The following is a 21,033-nucleotide window of genomic DNA, read 5'->3' on the forward strand; positions in this document are numbered from 1 at the left end:
GTGGTGGTTGAAAGTTTGTGAATCCTTCAGAATTTTCCATATCTTTGCTTATATTTTACCTAGAACTATATCAGATTTTCACTTAATTCCTAAAAGTATATAAATGGAACCAAATCAAACAAATGAGTCAAAAATCTTACACTTGGTCATTTATTGAGGAAAATGATCCACTATAACATGTCTGTGAGTGGCAAAAGTATGTGAAAACAGTTTTTTTCAATCAATGGGATGACAATCAGGTGTGGGAGACCTGTTTTATTTTTTAGTTTCAACGGGTTTTATTAGGATACAAAAATTGATACATTTGTCATTCATGCTTTCATTTTACCCCACGCAGGGGGCGGAATGATGAGTAGAAGGAATAACAGTGATCCATCTTCATACATTTTGAATATTTCTTTCACATATTTTCTTCTAATAAATATAATTCTATAGTATCAAATGATCCTGAATATAAAATAAAAAATTCTAACCTAACAAGTAAACCAAAATATAGGTCTTTGCATTTTTCAATAAAGCAGTAGTCATGTTAGGTAGCAATTCAACATAAGCCTTTTAAAACTTAAATGATCATCAGGAAAGTTCTAGGTCGAGAGCAGGTTATGACTAAGACCTGGAATATCAATCATCTCGATCCAGGGTCTCCATAGTTCCCCATATCTCGCTAAAATGTCTGATTGTATGGCATGCAACCTTTCATACAAAGCAATCTGTGAGATCCGATTCTGGACATCATTAAATGAGAGGGTGGGTTGCTTCCACCTAGCCTCTATATGGATCCTGGTTGCCATGCATATATGCTGGATCAGTTTATGTGCTTGATATTTAATTCCCGGAGGGCGGTCCCCCAATAGAAACAGCGTTGGGGATTTTGGAAGTGGACCTATAAACAGCTTCTGTAATAATCTGTGAACCTGGGATCATAGTCTGGCTACCACCAGACATCTCCACCATATATGCTCCTGGGACCCCATTTCTGAACAGCCTCTGAAACCTAGCAGTGAAACTGAGGAGAAAAATTTATTTATCCTTACTGGAACTAGATGTGTCTGATGTACGATCTTGATGGATGTCTCCATTAGGGAGACCTGATGGCTGCCCTTAGTAATAGTTTTGCAGCAGTGGTGCCATCTTTCTTCTGACATGTGGATTTGTAACTCTGTTTCCCACTTTCGCATGAACGGGAGCTTGCCTTCTGTATTGGGATTATTCAATAAGTTATATAGTAAGGACAAGGTTCCCATTCTTAGTGGGTCATTTTTGCATATTCTTTCGAACATTGTCATCTCGGGAATTACCCGTGGCAAACTCAGTGAACACGGAAAATGGAAAACCTGATTTGCTCGGTAAATTTTCATTGCCGGAGGATTAAATTTAGTTTGAAATTGGGTTAGCATTAATAAATGGGATCCCGTCACAAAATGGTGGAGGTCTGTCCGTTCATTAATCTTCCACCATTGAAAATGGATCCGGTCCAGGCTTGTTGGGAATCTCATGTTCGGAATGATAGGAAGCATCCTAGAGGGTCTAGCAGAAAGCTTATATTTAAACCGGATATTTCTCCATATTCTCGTGGAGTAAAAAGTGAGCAGACACTTGTTATATAAATTTGGGCTTATGGGGCTATCTGACCATATCAGGAAAGGAAACGTCTACGGGGTTATTCTAGATGACTCCATATCGACCCATAGTGGGGCCTTGACCCCCCCCCCTAATGTCGTTATCCATTTGGTCAATTGTGCCGCTACATAGTATTTCCATAGATTAGAAACGGAAAGACCACCCTTGCTTTTGTGGTAATGCATGAGGGTATTTTTAATGTACAATAATTTTTTATTAGTTCAGAAACAAGGAAAGACATTAATACAATCAAGTAAAGTATCATATTGAAACTAAATCGAGGTTTGTTAATCATCTGTTATTCCATACTTTCCATAACTAGAGTCTCTTTTGCTTCCTTGATTATAGAAGTTATTTAAGTTGTTAGTAAGGGGGGGGGGGTTGAGGAGAGGGGAAATTGGGGTTGAGGGAAGCAGAGTGAAAAAGGGGGGGGGGGGAAGGTGGGGATAGTGGGGGGGGGGAAGATTGATGGTGTCGATACAGTTCACTTGAATTTGAAGAGGTGAAGGTTTGAGCTTTCCCTTCTACATAGGTTGTGGAGGATGTTCCGAAACTTGGGTATCTAAAGGATTAGCCCTGTTTGGTTCTGGTTTGGGTCAAAGTATTTCGTCCAAGGGTTCCAGTCTGATTTAAATTTTTTGATTCTGTTCTGTCTGAGAGCGAAAATTTTTTCCATTTCTATATGGTCTGATATTGTTTGGATAATGCTGTCCAGCGTTAGATCCGAGTTTGTTCTCCAGCGTCTTGCTAATAGTAGTTTGATGGTTAAAAATCCGTGTGAGATCAGTTTCCTGAATTGCTGGGGAATATTGTCTATTCCTATAAGTAGGATGACCAGTTCCGGTGAAGGTGATATTTTTAGTCCTGTCATGTTATTTATTAGTGTGACAAATTCTTTCCATACATGGTTGATTATGGGACAGCTCCAGAAAATGTGTAACAGAGATCCTTTCTGCCCGCATCCCCTCCAGCATCTGTCTGAGATTTCCGGAAAGAAGTCTGCAAGTCTAACCGGCGATCTGTACCATCGTGTAAGTGTTTTGATGTGAACCTCCAGGAGTGAGGCACAGAGAGTTGCTTTGTTGGCTGCTTTGTGTGCTGTTGTCCAAGAGTGAGACGTAAAGGATCTGCCCAAATCTCTCTCCCAATTTAGGAGGTGTGTTCTTTTCCTTTGGTCATCAGTCGTGGTCTTCTCTCCACAACATATCTCGTAGAGATCCCTCAATGGGAGTTTGTTAGAGTTTGGATTGAAAATAAGGTTGTAGAGGATGGTAGGCAGAAAAACCGATCCTGATCTGATGCTTGGCCAGTAACTCTGAATTTGGGAATAAAGAAGGAAGTCCCCTTCATGTAGGTTAAACTCTTTTTGTAGTTGGAAGAAAGGTTTGATTTTTGAGTTTGTCGCTATGTCCGATATGAGCTTGATTCCTTTTGTTTTCCATCTTTTTATGTTAATATTTTTTATCCAGAATTCTATAGTGTTTACTGGGAGGGGGATCTCCCTTCTGGGTTTGAGATTTTTCGTGCTGTTGAGTAGGTTTATCCAGGTCTCCGCTGTGTTATTAACGATCGGATTTTGCGAGGAGGTCGTTTTTGGGTTTGCTGCTGTGGCTAAGAGTAGGTTGCTTAGGGTTTTATTCCCCAGAGTTTCTTGCTCCATCGTTGGCCAACTTATTTTTTGCTGTGGGGTTCCCCATGCTCTTAGTTGTGATATATTTATTGCCTTCTGGTATGCTGTCAAGTTGGGGACTCCCAAGCCTCCTTTGTTCCTGGGGCTATAAAGAATTGAGGCGGCTACTCTAGGTTTTTTGTTCTTCCAAATGAAGGACATTAATTGTTTTTGTAGTTTTTTGATCAGGTTATTTTCGCATTTTAGGGCTAATGTCCTAAATATATATAGAATTTTTGGCAGGACCATCATTTTATATATGACGATCCTTCCAAGCCAAGATAGCTCGGTATTTTCGTAGTTAGATAGATCTTTTTGTATATTATTTACAAGTGTGGAAATGTTCAGTTCCATTATTCTTTTTATTGGGAGAGTTATTATAGTTCCTAGATATTGAATGCCCGAAGGTTCCCATTTATACGGGAATTCTTTTTCCAGTATGTTTTGGGTATCTTTTTTGAGGTTTATCGGTAAAATGTTGGATTTGGATGGGTTGACTTTGTAATAGGATACTGAGCCGAATAGGTTTAGGAGAGTGGTAGAGGCTCTAAGCGATTCTATAGGGGCGGAGAGGACTAGGACTATGTCGTCCGCAAATAGGCCTATTTTATGTTGTCTTTTTGCTATGGGCACTCCTTTGATGTTTAGTTGCATTCGAATCGCTTCTGCCAGGGGTTCTATAGTGAGTATGAAAATTGTAGGTGACAAGGGACAGCCTTGTCTAGTACCATTCGATATTTCAAAAGGTTTAGACAATATGCCGTTTATTAAGACTTGGGCTGAGGGTTCCCCGTATAGGGCTTGAATGGCTCTTAGAATATTGTCTTTAAAACCCATCTTCCTAAGAACGGAGAAGGCAAATCCCCAATGTATCCTATCGAATGCCCTCTCCGCATCCAGGGTTAGGAGCAGAGAAGGCATTCCTGATCTCTCCGCCACATCCAAAATGTCAAGGAGGCGCCTAGTGGCATCCGAGGCTTGTCTACCTCTCACAAAGCCGACCTGGTCACTATGGACCAGGTCTGGTATGATGTCTATCAATCTAAGGGAAAGGATTTTGGCGTATAGCTTTGTATCGTTATTGAGTAGGGAAATTGGCCTGTAGTTTGCCGGGTTTGAGGTATCTTTCCCTGGCTTCGGTATGGTCACAATGTTGGCTCGCAGCATTTCGGGCGGGAGGTTACCGGTGGATATTGCCTTGTTAAAGAGGTTTTGCATATGAGAGCTCAGGAGGTCTTTGTAAAGTTTAAAATATTCGTAGGAAAACCCATCGGGGCCGGGAGCTTTGTCATTTTTAGCTATCTCTATTACTTTATTTATTTCTTGAATTGTTATGGGCGAATTAAGTTTTTCTAGGTTAGTTCCTGAGAGTTGTGGGAGCTCTATTGATGATAGGAATTTATTGATATCTTTTTCCGATGGTTGGTGGGTGTCTGGGTCCTCTTTGAGATTGTATAATGTGCGATAAAATTTCCTAAATTCCTCCGCAATGTCTGTGGGGTTTGATATTTTAGTTTTTTTGTTTGGGTCTAGTACGAATGGGATTTTTGTTTTTATTCTTTTTTGTTTTACTTTATTAGCCATCCATTTGGAGTTTTTGTTATGCTCTGTATAATATGTTGTTTTAAGGGCTTTAAATTGTTTTTCATAATCATCTATTAAGATATTACGGATATTTAGTCTGGTTTCTCTAAGTTTGTTTGAAAGGCTTGGGGAAGAGTTTGTTTGTATAGATTGTTCCAGAGTCGATAATTCTTTTAAGTGGTTTTGGAGTAGTTGGAGTTTTTCTCTCTTGTAGATAGCACCCTTTTTAATCATCTCCCCTCTAATTACAGATTTGTGTGCATTCCATAGTGTGAAGCGGCAGGTTTCTGGCTTGTCGTTTAGTCGGAAGTACTCTGTAATTGTTTTCCTAATTTCTTTCTGGTATTTTGGCAACTTCATTAAAAAAGTGTTGTTTCTCCATCCGTTAAATGGGAGGGATTGTGTTCCAGTTTTGATTTTTAATGAGATCGGGGCGTGGTCTGACCAGGAGGTCACTCCTATTTTGGCTTCGGCTGATCTGTTAAGGGTATGGAAGTCGACTAGAAACATATCTATTCTTGAGAAAGATTTATGTCTGAATGAGTAAAAGGTATATTCCTTGGAGTTGGCGTTGAGGGCTCTGAAAGGGTCGAAGAGTTGGGATTCTTGTATCCAGGGGGATAATATGGAGCTTTTGCTTCTGTTAGTGTTGGTTGAGTCTAGGGTCTCATCTATTATCGCGTTAAAGTCTCCGCAAATCACTAGTGCGCCCTGTTTGACTCTTAATTTTCTTTGTTACTTTTTTTAAGAATCTTAATTGCTTCGTATTTGGTGTGTATAAGTTGACTACTGTGAATGGAAGTCCGTTTATTTTACAAACTAGGATCAGGTATCTACCTTCTTCGTCTCCGATCTCCTCCAGCAGTTGGAAATCTACTGAGTCGTGGATTGCTGTCAAGACTCCAGATTTTTTTTTGTTAGCGTTGGCCGTATACACTTTGGAGAATTTCGGGTGTGATAGTTTGGGGGGATTGGAACGGTCCAGGTGGGTTTCCTGTGCGCAGAAAATGTCGGCTTTAGATGTTATCGCCTCTTTCCATAATGCCGATCTTTTAAAAGGGGAGTTAAGACCCTTGACATTTAATGATATTATCTTAATATCCATGGGTATAGATGGATTTTTAGGTGAGTAGTTGGGTTGTGTTTATGTTTCTCTCCTCCTGAGTAGTGGGAATTGTTTCCTCTATTTTCCCCTCTTTGTCTGACAGATTTATTCTGTTGATAGTCGTCGGTTTTTTTGTTTTTTTTTTGTGTGAACATCTTCCTAGGGTTATTGGTAAGACATGGGTATAGGAATGGGTGGAGAGGGGGGATGGTGAAGTAATTTCTTCTTTGTGTTTAAGTGTCGTTTTAACTTGATGCATAAGGTGCATTCAACTTTGTAAACAAGGTAGGACCTTTTCAACCTTTAGGTTTAGGTTAGCGATAAGGTCTTTAACTGGGGGGTTAGTGTACAGCCTACTTTTAACGGTTATGTTTTTGAATTGCGAGGATTGCCTTGTAATTGTGAGTCCCGATTAATTCAGTGGACAGGTGGTCTGCTACTGCTATGTTTGTCAGATTGTTTGTGAGACCAGTCCTTGCGGATCGGGTTTGGTCCTTGTAGGTTGGGAGCGGGGATGTTCCAGCTTTTAAGAAGGTTTAGACCTTCTTCTTGGTTAAGGATGATGGATGTGACGCCATCTTTGTTAACATACAGTTTAGTCGGGAATCCCCATCTATAAGCGATGTTATTGTTTCTTAAGGCCGATGTTATTTGTGCGAATTTTCTCCTTGCGGACATAGTGGCCTGAGAAAAATCGGCAAATAGTTTTATGTTCCCGTAGGGGGGAGGGAGGTCACGGATGTGTCTGGCGGCATGCATGATTTTTTCTTTTATGTGAAAAAAATGCACTCTCGTGATGACGTCTTGAGGTGCGCTGTCTGGGACCCCTTTAGGTTTTGGGAGCCTGTGTGATCTGTCCAAAAGCCTTTCTTCTTTTTTGGAGTCTGGTAGGAGCGTTTTAATCAAGTCCTGTATATAGATATTCAGGTCTTCTGGTTTGATAGATTCCGCAATGCCTCTGAGTTTGATGTTATTGCGGCGGTTGCGGTCTTCTATGTCCGCCATTTTGTTTTTTAGAAATTGGACCTCTTCTTCTAACTTATAGTGGGCGTCTATCAATTCGTTGTGGGAATTAGTTATCTCGCCTGTTTTATTTTCAAGATAATTCACCCTGTCTCCCAGCTCTTCTATGTTGTTATTGAGCTTGGTATTTAGTTTAGACAGATCTTTTTTAATGGATCCTTTTAATGCAAGCACCATGTCACGAATGAAACATTCTGATGCTGCTTGGTTAGAGCATGCTATGTTGAGGATTGGTTCATCTGATTCTTCCTCCTCTGAGCCTGAAATCAGTGCTTTGTCAAGGATTTGTGAGTGGGAGTTTGGGACTCTGGGGGAGGCTGGGTGTGGGTTTGTTCTGGCATTGGCTGCAGTGTGTGGGGTTCGTTTTGCTTACCGCTGCTTTTCTTCCCTGCGGTCCCCGAAGCTGCAGCCGCTGCTTCTCCTTTTCTCCCCGTGCCGTGCGTGGTCGGCGCCATCTTGTTTTCTTCCTCCCGGCCGCGCGCTGCATAAAACTCTGTGAGCCTCCTCGGAGAGGCTTTCCCTGTCTTCCTGCGGGTCGACATCAGGTGGAGAGAGGTGTCACCTGTCCACTAGGTATTTTATCTGCGATCCTCGCTTGCTGGAAGTCGCTGTTAAGCTGTAAGTGCTGGGAGAGCCGTTCAGCACACGTCTGTCATCGGCTGCTCCAGGCCACGCCCCCCAATGCATGAGGGTATTTTTAATTCTTGGTCGTTTTGAAGCCCAAATAAATTGAAAGATACATTGCTGTAAGTTTGCTAGAACTGGACGGGGGATTGGGATATATTGGTGTTGATGTTGGAATCCAAAATTTAAATCAATTAGTTTTACTAAAGAGGATGGAGAGTTCATGTATGCAACATCGCATTTATCAGAATTGATTTTAAGTCCCGAGAGTGACGCCCACTTTTCTAATAGTCCCATTAGATTGGGTAGGTAGGTTAATGGATGGGTTTGTGTAAGCAGTAAATCATCCGCGAATAAGCTCAATTTGTATTCCACTCCCTTCACTGTAACTCCTTATATATTGGGGTTTTGTTGAATAGCTATTGCGAGGGGTTCAATTGCCAATGCGAATAATGCTGGCAAGCGAGGGTAGCCTTGTCGCGTGCCCCTTCTAATTGGGATAGGAGTCTCTTTGCTTGCGGTCAGCTTTAATAGAGTGGAGGGAGTGGAATAAAGCGCTCCAATAGCATGTACAAAGGCACCATCAAAGCCCATACGCCGCAGAATAAAAAAATAAATAATCCCAGGCCAGAGAGTCAAAGGCTTTTTCAATATCAAGAGCTAATAATGTGACTGGGATTTTTGTATCTTTAGAGTAATCAATAATTTTTAGCACCTTTCTAATGTTATCTGGGGCCTGTCTAGTTGGGATGAACCCAACCTGGTCTTTATGGATGAGACTTGGGAGAAATTGGTTTAGGCGGGCTACTAAAATAGAAGTGAAGATTTTGTAATCGATATTTAATAATGAGATGGGCCTATAGCTCTTGGGAGATAGAGGGTCTTTATTGGCCTTAGGAATAACCGTTAAATTGGAATTTAAAAATTCCTGAGGCGGGGTGTCGCCTTTCAATAGAGATTGGAATAGATTCTGTAATGGTCCTAACAAAATATCCTTATATTTTTTATCATAGATTGCAGTGTATCCATCAGGGCCCGGGGCTTTCCCCAACGTTAGGTTATCAATGGCCTCACTTATTTCTTCCTCAGTGACGTCCCCATTTAGATGGTCTCGTTGGTCCTAACATAGTAACATAGTATGTAAGGCTGAATGAAGACAATGTCCATCTAGTCCAGCCTGTCTATCCTACTGAGTTGATCCAGAGGAAGGCAAAAAACCCCAAGGCCAGAAGCCAATTAGCCCTTTTGGGGAAAAAATTCCTTCCCGACTCCCTTATGGCAATCAGACTAATCCCTGGATCAACCCCTAATAGTTCCTACCTTCCTATATACCCGGATTGACACTTAACCTAAGATTTATATCCTGTAATATCCTTCCTCTCCAGAAAGACATCAAGTCCCCTTTTAAACTCCTCTATGGATTTTGCCATCACCACTTCCTCCGGTAGAGAGTTCCACAGTCTAACTGCTCTTACAGTAAAGAATCCCCTTCTATGTTGGTGATGAAACCTACTTTCCTCTAATCGTAGCGGATGTCCTCTTGTTACCGTCATGGTCCTGGGTGTAAACAGATCTTGGGAGAGATCCTTGTATTGTCCCCTCATGTACTTATACATGGTTATTTGATCGCCTCTTAACCTTCTTTTTTCTAGAGTAAATAGTCCCAATTTGGATAGCCTCTCAGGGTATTCCAGTCCCGTCGTTCCATGTATTAGTTTAGTTGCCCTTCTTTGAACCCCCTCAAGCACTGCGACATCCTTCCTGAGCACCGGCGACCAGAATTGTACGCAGTATTCCATGTGAGGTCTTACAAGTGCCTTATATAATGGAAGGATAATGTTCTCGTCCTTCGCCCCTATACCTCTTTTAATGCACCCCAAGACTTTATTTGCCTTTGCAGCAGCTGACTGGCATTGGTTACTCCAGTTTAGTCTATTATCCACTAATACCCCTAGATCCTTTTCCATATCACTTTTCCCCAGCGGTACCCCATTAAGTGAATATTTGTGACATCCGTTTTTCCTGCCCATGTGCATAGTCTTGCATTTTTCAACATTGAACTTCATTTGCCATTTTCCTGCCCAAGCCCCCAGCTTATCCAGGTCCGTTTGTAGCCGCACGTTGTCCTCCGTTGCATTAATTATATTGTATAATTTAGTGTCATCTGCAAATATTGATATTTTGCTGTGCAGCCCTTCTATCAGGTCATTGATAAATATGTTGAACAGAGTGGGGCCTAATACTGAACCCTGTGGCACCCCACTAGCGACTGTGGTCCAATCAGAGTACGAACCATTTATTACCACCCTCTGCTTTCTATCATTGAGCCAATTTTTTACCCACTTACACACGTTTTCGCCCAGTCCGAGCTGCTTCATTTTGTATATTAGCCTATTATGTGGCACGGTGTCAAAGGCTTTAGAGAAGTCCAGATATACAAGATCAATGGATTCTCCCTGGTCCAGCTTAGAGCTTACTTCATCGTAGAAACTGATCAGATTTGTCTGACATGAGCGACCCTTCATGAATCCATGCTGGTGAGGAGTTATTCCCTTATTCTCCTTGAGGCACTCATCGATGGCGTCTCTCAGAATCCCCTCGAAAATTTTTCCCGTTACTGAAGTGAGACTTACTGGCCTGTAGTTACCAGGCTCACTTTTGCTCCCTTTTTTGTAAATTGGAACCACGTTGGCAATGCGCCAATCCAATGGTACAACACCGGTCTTGATAGTGTCTAGAAATATTAGGTATAGCGGCCTAGCTATCCCGTCACTTAGTTCCCTTAGTATCCTTGGGTGTAATCCATCTGGGCGATTTATCAATTTTAGTTTTCTTTAGACGCTTCTGCACCTCCTCCTGCGTTAGGTATGAGATATTTTTTGAGGGGTTCATTTTTTTCCCCTGCATCTCGTGTGGCATTTCCTTTTCGTTTGTGAATACACTTGAGAAGAAACTGTTTAGTAGATTTGCTTTCCCTTCATCATCATCAATGATTTCTCCTGCATTGTTTTTTAAAGGGCCAGCGCTCTCCCTGCAAATCCTTTTGCTGTTAATATAGTTGAAAAATAGCTTCGGGTTGTTTTTGCTCTCTTTGGCGATCCGTCTTTCTGCTTCCTCCTTGGCAGTTTTGATCGTATCTTTGCATATTTTGGTTTTTTCCCTGTATGATTTTAGCGCTTCTTCGCTGCCATCTTGCTTTAGTAGTTTGAACGCTTTCTTTTTTTCGTTTATTGCCCCTCTTACCGTCCTGTCGAGCCACATTGGTTTCCTTTTAGTTGAGTTTCTTTTATTTTTAAAGGGAATGAACTGCTCACATGAGGTGATTAGGATCCTTTTAAACTTTTCCCATTTGTCCTCTGTACCGTCTTTTGAGGATGTTGTCCCAATTAATGTTACCGATAGTAGTTCTAAGCTGATCAAATTTTGCTTTACTAAAGTTTAGTTTCTTTGTCGCTCCTTGATAAGGCTTCCTATTGATTGACAGCTGGAAGTTGATTATATTGTGGTCACTGTTCCCCAAGTGCCCCTTAACCTGCACCCCCTTTATACGTTCCGGTTTGTTGGTTAGTACCAGGTCCAGAGTGGCTCTCCCTCTTGTTGGTTCCTGCACAAGTTGGTTCAGGTAATTGTCTTTAATTACTCTCAAGAACTTATCACCCCTGTGAGATTTGCAGGTTTCCTTCTCCCATGTTATATCTGGATAATTAAAGTCCCCCATGATAATTACTTCGTTGCGGTTTGACACCTCTTCTATCTGCCTTAGTAGTAAGTTTTCAGTTTCTTCTGTTGCTTTTGGTGGTCTATAGAAGACCCCTATCAGGATTTTGTTATTTTTTTCCTCCCTGTATTTCTACCCACAGAGATTCCACCTGTTCGTCTCCTACCCCTATATCCTCCCGTAGCCTCGGCTTCAAGTTCGATTTGACGTACAGACATACCCCTCCCCCTTTCTGGTTCCTTCGGTCTCTTCTGAAGAGATTGTACCCCTGCAAATTCACCGCCCAATCGCACTTATCATCAAGCCATGTTTCCATAATTCCGACTATATCATAGTTTTCATCAGTCATTCTCGCTTCAAGCTCACCCACTTTACCGATCAGACTTCTTGCATTCGTGGTCATACAATTTATATCATTTTTTTTGTTTTTTAAATTTGTTTTGTTGCTATTCGTACTTATGGCTGATCAATCAGTTCTAACTGTACTAACCCCACCCCCTGCTCGTCCCCCATTCCCTTTGCTTGGACCCGGATTGCTAGTTACACTGGCTACCCCACTATTTCTCATTTTACCCTTCCCCCAGTCCCTAGTTTAAACACTCCTCCAGCCTTCTAGCCATCTTATCCCCCAGCACAGCTGCACCCTCCCCATTAAGATGCAGCCAGTCCCTACGGTAGAACCTGTAGCCGACAGCAAAGTCAGCCCAGTTCTCCAGGAACCCAAATCCCTCCTTCTTACACCAACTCCGGAGCCACTTGTTTACCTCCCTAAGATCCTGCTGCCTTTCTAGTGTGGCTTTAGGTACAGGTAGTATTTCCGAGAAAACTACCCTGGAGGACCGTGCCCTAAGCTTGGATCCTAAGTCCCTGAAATCATTTTTGAGGGCCCTCCATTGACCTCTAACTTGTTCATTGGTGCCAACGTGCACCATGACCGCTGGATCCTCACCAGCCCCTCCCAGTAATCTGTCAATCCGATCCGCGATGTGTCGAACTCGAGAGCCAGGAAGACAACACACCGTTCGACGATCCTGGTCTTTATGGCAGATTGCCCTCTCTGTCCCCCTAATAATTGAGTCCCCCACCACTAGAACCTGTCTAGCCTGCCCTGCACTCCCCGTCCCTGTTTCACTGGAGCAGTCATCCCCCTGGTGTTCAGAGGGCATGTCGTGCTGCAGCGGTGCTGGCTCTGTAATGGCATCGCCCTCATCTGCCAACGTTGCAGACATGTTGGGTTGTGCCAGTTCAGGACCAGCCTCCCTGGATCTATTCCTTCTACGCCTCCTTCTATCTGACACCCAGCTGACTGCCTGCTCCCCCTGCTCTTCCGTGCTGCCATCCGCCCCCGCCTCTACCCCAGCGAGTGCCTGCTCAGTGAGCAGCAAACTCCTTTCCATGTTGTCAATGGCTCTCAGTGTTGCCAGCTGCTCATTTAGATCCAGAATTTGGGCTTCTAAATTTGCGACGTGCACGCATCTTGCGCAACAGTATACACCCTCGATCGGCTGATCAAGGACCGCATACATTGCACAAGTAGCACACTGGATGACATTGCCAGGCATGGAGCTCATCCTAATGGGGATCTACAATTTACTTGTGGAAGTAGTGAAGATAGACTTGTTCACACTCCGCTCACACGCTGTTGCAACCGCTCAACCGCTGACCCGCTGCTGCAACCGCTGACCCGATGCTGCAACCGCTGACCCGCTGCTGCAACCGCTCACCCGCTGCTGCAACTGCTCACCCGCTCACACGCTGCTGCCTCCGCTCACACGCTGCTGCAACCGCTCACACGCTGCTGCAACCGCTCACACGCTGCTGCAACCGCTCACACGCTGCTGCAACCCCTCACACGCTGCTGCAACCCCTCACACGCTGCTGCAACCCCTCACACGCTACTGCAACCACTCACACGCTGCTGCAACCCCTCACACGCTGCTGCAACCCCTCACACGCTACTGCAACCACTCACACGCTGCTGCAACCCCTCACATGCTGCTGCAACCCCTCACACGCTGCTGCAACCGCTCAACTGCTCACATGCTGCTGCAAGTGCTCACACGCTGCCGCTCTCGCGCAACCTCTTACCTGCTGACACTTATGCGCAACCGGTCACAAATTTTATTTCCCCCCCCCCTCACAAACACTTAGACCCCCAGACACACACACACACACAGAAGATACAACTAACCAGATACACAGAAGACACACACTTAGCTCACAAACACACACAGAAGATACTTATCAGCTCCTCCACTCCTCCTGGGGACGTCACCCGCTGTCCCGGCGACCGCTCACTCTGCCCTCCTGTCTCAGTTGCTCTGTTCTGGTCCCCTCCGCTGCTGCTGGCGCTGGACTCCTGGTGGCCTCTTGGCGCTGGCTGCTGCGCTCCGGTCTCTCCTTGCTGCCCCCGCACCTGCTTTGGCGCCGGTATCGGCTGCTGAGCTGCTCCGCTGTCCCCTTCAGCCCCCGCTCGTGCCTCCGTCTCGTGCCGCTGCTCCTGGCTCCTGGTCCTGAGACAGGGTAGGTAGCAGAAGGGATTCTAAGAAAGTGGGTCCTGCGACCTCTACATTCCCCCTATGCTCTTTATATAGTGACGAGTAATATGTGGCAAACGCATTATATATCTTGTCTAGATTAGAGGTGGTCGTATTGTGAGGAGTATACAGCTTGACTACTGAGTTCATCCTCTGCTTCTCTCTCAATTTTGTTGCTAGTAATCTGTCTGTCTTATTAGCAAATTTATAATATTTATACCCCGTCCACTGGAACGTTCATTCCACCTTTTCCGATAAAACGGCGTTCAGCTGAATCTTAATATCCCTAATTTCCTTGGTTGTGGCCCTCGAGGGATTACGCTGATTATAGGTTTCAAGCAGAAACAGTCTTCTCTCAAGAGCCAAATAAGCTTGCGATTTGTCTTTTTTTCTCTGAGAGGCTAGATTAGCTGTCCTCTGATACAGGCCTTATGGGTGAGCCAAACCCAGTGGGGATGCGATTCCTGGGAGGAATTCAGGCTAAAGAAGTCCAAAATCTGATTAAGGATTTTACCTGAGATATTGGGATCTCGGATGAGAGCTTCATCGAGTCTCCATTGATATATGGGCTGGGGGATCTCGTCACAATGGACCACCGAGAGAACCAAGTCGTGGTCTGACCACGAGCATGGATAGTGCCTAGATGTTACAAGTTCAGGTAGAAGGGACGTAGACATCAGTATGTAATCCAGTCTAGAATATGCCTGACTGTTTGCTGAGAAAAAATTATAGCCTCCCTTGTTGCCGTGTATCTCCCTCCAGCTATCCGCTAACACCAATAAAGATAATTTGTTTCCCCATTCCCTCCTCTGTAGAGCCGAGAATCTATCTGGATTATTATTCGACCTGTCTAGGGTCGCTGAGAAAGGGAGATTAAAGTCGCCTGCCCATAAGAATTTTACATTGCGAGAGTTTAAGGAGCTTGCGGGAGATCACCTGTATGGTGGGAAGAGGATTTTCTGAGGGAGCATAGATATTGACTATGGCCATCGGTTGGGAGTACAGTTTACCTAGCAAGATACAGAAACTACCTTCTTGATCGATATCCGTCTCTTCTACTTGAAAAGGGAAAGAGTTACATAGCAGGGTAAGAACTCTATGCTTTTTTGATGCAGTGGCTGTATAATATCTAGAGTAATGTTGGTGAAAATATCTGGGAACAGAGGTGTAAGAAAAATGGGTCTCCTGTATACAAACTATATCAGGTTTATGTTTTAAGTACGACAGGAGAGCCATTATTCTTTTGTTGGGAGAGTTGAATCCCATTACATTATGGGAGATTATACATACCATTGAACGTCTTGAGTACAACTCTTTACCTTTCTCTCTCCCCAAATCCCCGATATAGCAGGACTAGTTTGTCTACCATGCTCCTTGTGAAATTGAAGACCTAAAATTTTAGAAAAACAAACAAAACAAACAGGCATACACATGATGCCCCCTGGTGAGGGAACATCATAAATGGGACAAAATATAAACCAGAAAAAGGCCTAGGACCAAAATTGTCAAGAGTAAAGACAACTCTCCTTAAAGGCGAGCCACCAATCATTGAAAAATCAGGGCAGTTATCTGTCCCTCTCGGACTCGCATCTCTAATCTTGTAGCTAACACATCTTTACAACCTGTAACTAAACATCAAACAGTCCTCGTATTTTCGTCCTTATATTTTTTATCATCTCCACTACCCACATAGTAACTGGGATATTTTGCTGCCCTGGTAGGAAAGACCTCAGCGACTCCTGTATCCCCCTCCCCTTCAGTCGCTCACAATCCCCTACTAGTTGAGTAGAGAGAAGATCCTTAAATCAACATTTTCTTTCTTTTTCCTTTTATAAGGAGCTGGACAGTCTCGCATCAGACTCTTGAGGTAGGGGCCTTGTCGACCCTCCTCGACGGACGAGGCCTGCTCCAGGGCCTTCCAGGAAAGGGACGCGAGGGGCTGGTCTCCCTTGATTTCTCCACCGGAATTTGCGCTCTCTCTAGGGCTCCAAAGGCCCCCTTGTAGATTTGGCAGTATAGGTCCTACCAAAATGCTGGAAATGGAGAGCAAATGGTAACACTCATTTGTATCTTACATTGGCTGAACTTAGAGCCTGTGTAATCGGCCAGAAGGCTCTTCGCTTGGCCAGGGTCGATGGGCCACATCTGCATACAGCTGAACTGAGGTGGGCAGTCCCGGTAATGAGGTCAGGTTTCTGGCGGCCAGTAATAGCTGATCTCTGACTTCATGGTAATGTAATTTAAGAACCACGTCTCTTGGGAGATCCGGATTAAGTGGGCGGGCCAGTGCCCTGTGTATCCTGTCGATCTGAAAGGATGTCTGATCAGTCTGCGTGAGAATAGCTGAAAATAGGTTAATTGCCATTTCCTTTAGGGCTGTAATGGATTTGGGCAGACCTCGGATGCGAATATTGAAGCGATGAGACCTGTTCTCTAAATCCTCGTATTTGGATTCCACTAGCTCAATTTTGGCCTCGAGGTCAGCCACATGTTGGCAGTCTGCTTCGATAGTGTCCACTATGTCGTCGTTTTTTTTTTCCAGTTCATCCGTCCTCTGACCTAAGTCCCAGGTTTGCTCGGAAAATTCCCTAACAGAAAGTTCGGTTTTAAAGATTGCTTTCATCTGGTCTAGCAGGGAGGATTGGTCAAAGTGGACGCAGCTAGCTTTCAGAATCGGCTCTTCTTGTGATCTTGGCGAGGATGCCTCCGCTGCTGATGAAGCTTGGGGATTCGTCGGGGAGGGACGGTCGGTTTGAGATTGTGAAGCAAACATGCTAGGTAGAGTAGCTCTAGAGGGGGTCTGAGGAAATTGCGATGATTTGCCTTTGGTTTTGACCATTGTTGTGTGAAGATTTAAAAAAAAACGCCAAAGGGTGTTGGAATAACTGTTTTATTTTTTACAGGAATCTATCCAAGTCTGATCTTCACAACACATTTGTGGAAGTGTATCATGGCATGAAGAAAGGAGATTTCTGAGGATCTCCGAAGAAGGGTTGTTGATGCTCATCAGGCTGGAAAAAGGTTACAAAACCATCTGTAAAGCGTTTGGACTTTACCGATCCACAGCCAGTCAGATTGTGTACAAATGGAGGGAATTCAAGACCACTATTACCCTCCTCAGGAGTGGTCGACCAACAGAGATCAGGTATAATTGTATCTTGACACCATTGGAAGCTAGGGGTTTGACAGGGAAAACACCTGTTGTGATAGACATGATGATTAGTCAGTGTAAAATGTCTATTGATTTGTACTAAACTAGATGTATTACGCAGCTGTAGTGACTTTAACTCTTTAAGAGGCTAATGACTGCATAATTTCATTATAGTAATTGCTGGACAATGGCATGGTGAAAAGATATGTGTGTGGTATAATGTTAACCTAGTACATATATATATATGTTGCACAAGCAGCCTCTAAGAGTTAAAGGTCATAGTGTTACATGTATACCTGTATTCAATACTGAGTGTTTTCCTAGCCCTTTCCCACCCCCCACACAGACATTACTTAAACAATGACTTGTCACGTACACAGAAATTCCTTCAGCAAGACTGCATGCTAAAGAGGACAAAGTCCAAACTACACTGGACTTGAGGAAGGGTGGGCAGGGAGGCGGAGGATTCCATATAACCTAGCGAATAAGAATATATATATATGTTACTGATGTAATCTGTTAAACGCCCATAAAGGGCAGGTATTATGTTTTCAATAAAAGGGGCTGTCTGGACGTCTCTGCCCAGAGAGCCATTTTGGACATGAGACTGATACCTTACGTCTGATCTGGTCGATGATGTGTGCACACTATACGATTTGGAAGCTACAGAATACCCCGAAACCTGCTGGAGGAAAATATGATCCAGTTCAATTTGGTGTCCCTGTGGTGGGCCAAGTAGAGATTTTTGATTTCTTTCATTCTGGAAAAATACAGAGATCGGCAGATAACACGTAGAACTCAGGGGCCCGAAAATCTACAGAACACGGTAAGATTGCTTTATGTAAATCTACCGATGTGAGCTGATTTCTAACTGTCAATCTGCCTATGTCTAATCCAGAGTGATAAATCAATGAAAGGCAGGTAATATAGTCCTTTCTGCTCGGAAAAAAACCCACCGTTTTAACCTGCCTAAGGGGTATTCTGTATGCTGGGTATGATATCTCTGAGACGGTTAAAGATTGTGTATACAAGACCAAGAGATAAATTCTGTGAGGGTTAATGTGTCAGAAGGGCGGACTTGGCTGTTTAAGCCTGAGGGAGCGCGCCAGAGACACTTACTCCTAGGTAACTAGTGTGAGGTCAGGAAAATTTATGATACGCGTCTGCACCTGTATGATTGAGCGTGTTATGTTCTCATATGTGGAAAGGTATATGCGCGGGAATTATAGCCGTGGTGTGACGGCTAAAGTCTCCGGATATTGTTGAGGTCTTGGTCATTGAAAATAATCGTCAGTCTTTGTGTGTTTCAGACGTTTAGTTTAAAGAATGTGCAGTGTTTATTATTGGGGGAGGGTTACTGATAAGAGAGTGGGCTGAAGTTAAGCCACTGAAAGCATTTCCCAGTTAACCCGTTTGTTCCCTTTGTCTTGTGTTTTGTAGTGTTAATGTGAATTGTGATTTACGAGGGATATAATAGAGGTAGAATTTGGTAAAGGAGTCTTATTGTGTTCAGAAATGTCAAATAGGATAGAATAAGCAGGCAGAATAGAATATGGGATCAGTGCAGGATGTTTTGGAATATGCAAAACATGTAGAAACGTTTTACAAAGAAAAGGATCAGGAAAAGTTGCAGAAAGAAATGTCGGGTTATGGACAGATAAGCAGAAAGAAAGGTGTTTTTAGATTGCTAGGAGGAGGTATAATGTAGGAAAGCGATTCAAGATGAGAAAGTATAGTGGGAGATGTGTATTGCCTGTATCATGAACAATGTAATGCCTTTGTGTTGAATACAGCCCCTCCCTATAATGGCGGCCGCACTTGCAATGTTTCTGCAGCAAGTGTGGTGAGCTCTGCCCCCACCCTGAAATTACTTCCCCCCATGTGCTCCCTTTCAGGGTGTGTGATGTTACTTCCGGCCATTCCAATCCGGGATAGGACTAAGCCCCACCCCTTCCTCCTCCAGCGGCCATCTTCCCTCACCTGGGAGATTTGTAGCCCCGCCCCTTTCTGCCTCTGGCGGCCATTTTGCTGCACTTGTGAGTCCTACATTCCCCAATGCCACTGTATCCAGTGCTAACCTCATGATTGTCTGAAGTAAGGTTTTGTTTGACCGGACTTTATTACACTCCAAGATGTGGCCACTTTGGATGTGTGATAAGTTCAGGGAAACAAACCTTTGTGAAGATGCAGCTTGGGACATAGTAGATGACTAAGCTGGTTTATAGTGTATGGAAGATTGGAGTTGATGCATGGGGGACAGAGGCCAGGGATCCATGACAGGGGACGCTCTCTCATGGTGTGTTCCCAGGGGCTCTGTTTTCCACTGCCCGCTTCTCCAATGGATGTTCAGACAGATGATGTTATGGAAGGCTCCTACAGATGGAATAATTTCCCTATAGTCACCCAGCAAACTTTTTCACGCAATTTGATGAAGTAATTTTACTTTTTATGTGAGAAAGAGGGATTGAATTGCCCAGAGTAGGATGTTAATTCATCCCTATTCTTTAGTTTTTTCCTTAAGTCTTTTGTATATTCTAGTGTCAGTCTACACTGAAGCTATAATTATATTCCGACAGGAGAGTGAAAGTTAAACGCTGGATGTTCCCTGAAATACTATTACACTGGGTGACGTAAAATTTTACTTGTGTTGCGCCCCCTTGTGTTAAAAAATGCTAACTACGACCTGAAAAAAAAAAAAATCTAAAGGAGATTTTTGCTCAGACTTCGCTGCGTACAATGTCACCTTGACCTACAAAGTGCTTGTTTTTGTGCCTCTTGGTTTCCTTTTTCAACTTGTACTAGTTTGAACGTGATTACTCTTTTTCCATTGAGTATTCTGGTTCAAAAGGGGGGAGGCATAGGTGATCTGGGTCATAGATGATCTAGGTGTTGTAGATCAGCTATTGGGTTTTAAAAATAAATAAATAAATAAATGAAATAAGATAAAAAGGAAATAAATAATTTTGTGCTACAAGATTCCGAGCCATGTGAAATAGAACATCAACACGATTATTTAGTACTAATACAGTAAGAAACTGCAGGTATGCAAACAGTTACCGGAACCTCTGCTGACAATGTATATGTTGAGCTTTTTGCAGATGGTACCAGGGTGAGGATTGACGACTCCACATCGGATATGCAGTGGTCACACAACAAGATGTCCTAGAAGCAGAAGCTCTGCCTCCGCATGTCTCAGCACAAGAAGCGGAACTGAAGGCCCTCACTGAGGCGAGTAGAGTGGCGAGAGGTAAGACGGCAACCCTTTACACTGACTCCTGGTATGCATTTGGCATAGCTCATGATTACGGCCCAATATGGAAGGCCAGACAGTTTTTACCTTAGCAGAACAACCAATTGAGAATGGTGCAGCGGTGCAGAGTCTCATGGAGGCCCTACTTCTACCTGACAAAGTTGAGAGTTCGCACCGATTTCTACACTGGAGAAGCGAGAGACGACACCCTCGCCGACAGCACAGCAAAGGCAGTGGCCTTCAAGCCATGGAAGAAAGAAGAAAAGATACATGAGTCAGTGGTAAAAACTTTGGACATTGACAAAAATTTGGACTTTGATATGCTAAAGACTTTTACAGTTACAAGCCAACAAGGAAGGAAAGAATAAATGGACTAATATGGGAGCAGCAGAGACAGGACAGCATATGGTGAACAGTCAACAGCACTTGCCCACCACAGTTCCTGTATCCCATGATGGCCCAGCTGATGGACGGAAAGACCCACCTAGTAAAGCAGCAATGACGACGACGCTTGAAAGAGGATGGGCGACTTCTGGGTTCTCTGTAGCTGCTGCATCCTTTGTCCAGTTTAGCATGATCTATGCCATAGGTGAGTCAGGGCAGAAGTAAATTTGCCACATCACACTTGCCGGGACCACTCTACCCATTTCAGGGATTGCAAATTGACTACGTTCAGCTCCCACTTGTTGGGAAGTATGAATACGTGCTTGTTGTTGTTGATGTCTTTGCAGGTTGGAGGCCGACCCTGTTAC

The 21,033-nt window shown here is 43.7% G+C and overlaps 1 protein-coding gene across 1 annotated transcript in view; it reads left to right on the forward strand.

The window, feature by feature from the left end:
• Positions 1-16,880, forward strand: part of LOC136577889 (myosin-11-like) — a 32,037-nt gene extending 15,157 nt beyond the window's left edge. Inside the window, exon 3 of the mRNA XM_066577809.1 lies at positions 16,784-16,880. Coding sequence (XP_066433906.1) covers positions 16,784-16,801 — 18 coding nt within the window. The 3' untranslated portion in view covers positions 16,802-16,880. The remainder of the gene's footprint in view (positions 1-16,783) is intronic.
• Positions 16,881-21,033: the final 4,153 nt, after the last annotated feature.

The sequence above is a fragment of the Eleutherodactylus coqui genome, chromosome 8 (assembly GCF_035609145.1).
Source record: "Eleutherodactylus coqui strain aEleCoq1 chromosome 8, aEleCoq1.hap1, whole genome shotgun sequence".
NCBI lineage: Eukaryota > Metazoa > Chordata > Amphibia > Anura > Eleutherodactylidae > Eleutherodactylus > Eleutherodactylus coqui.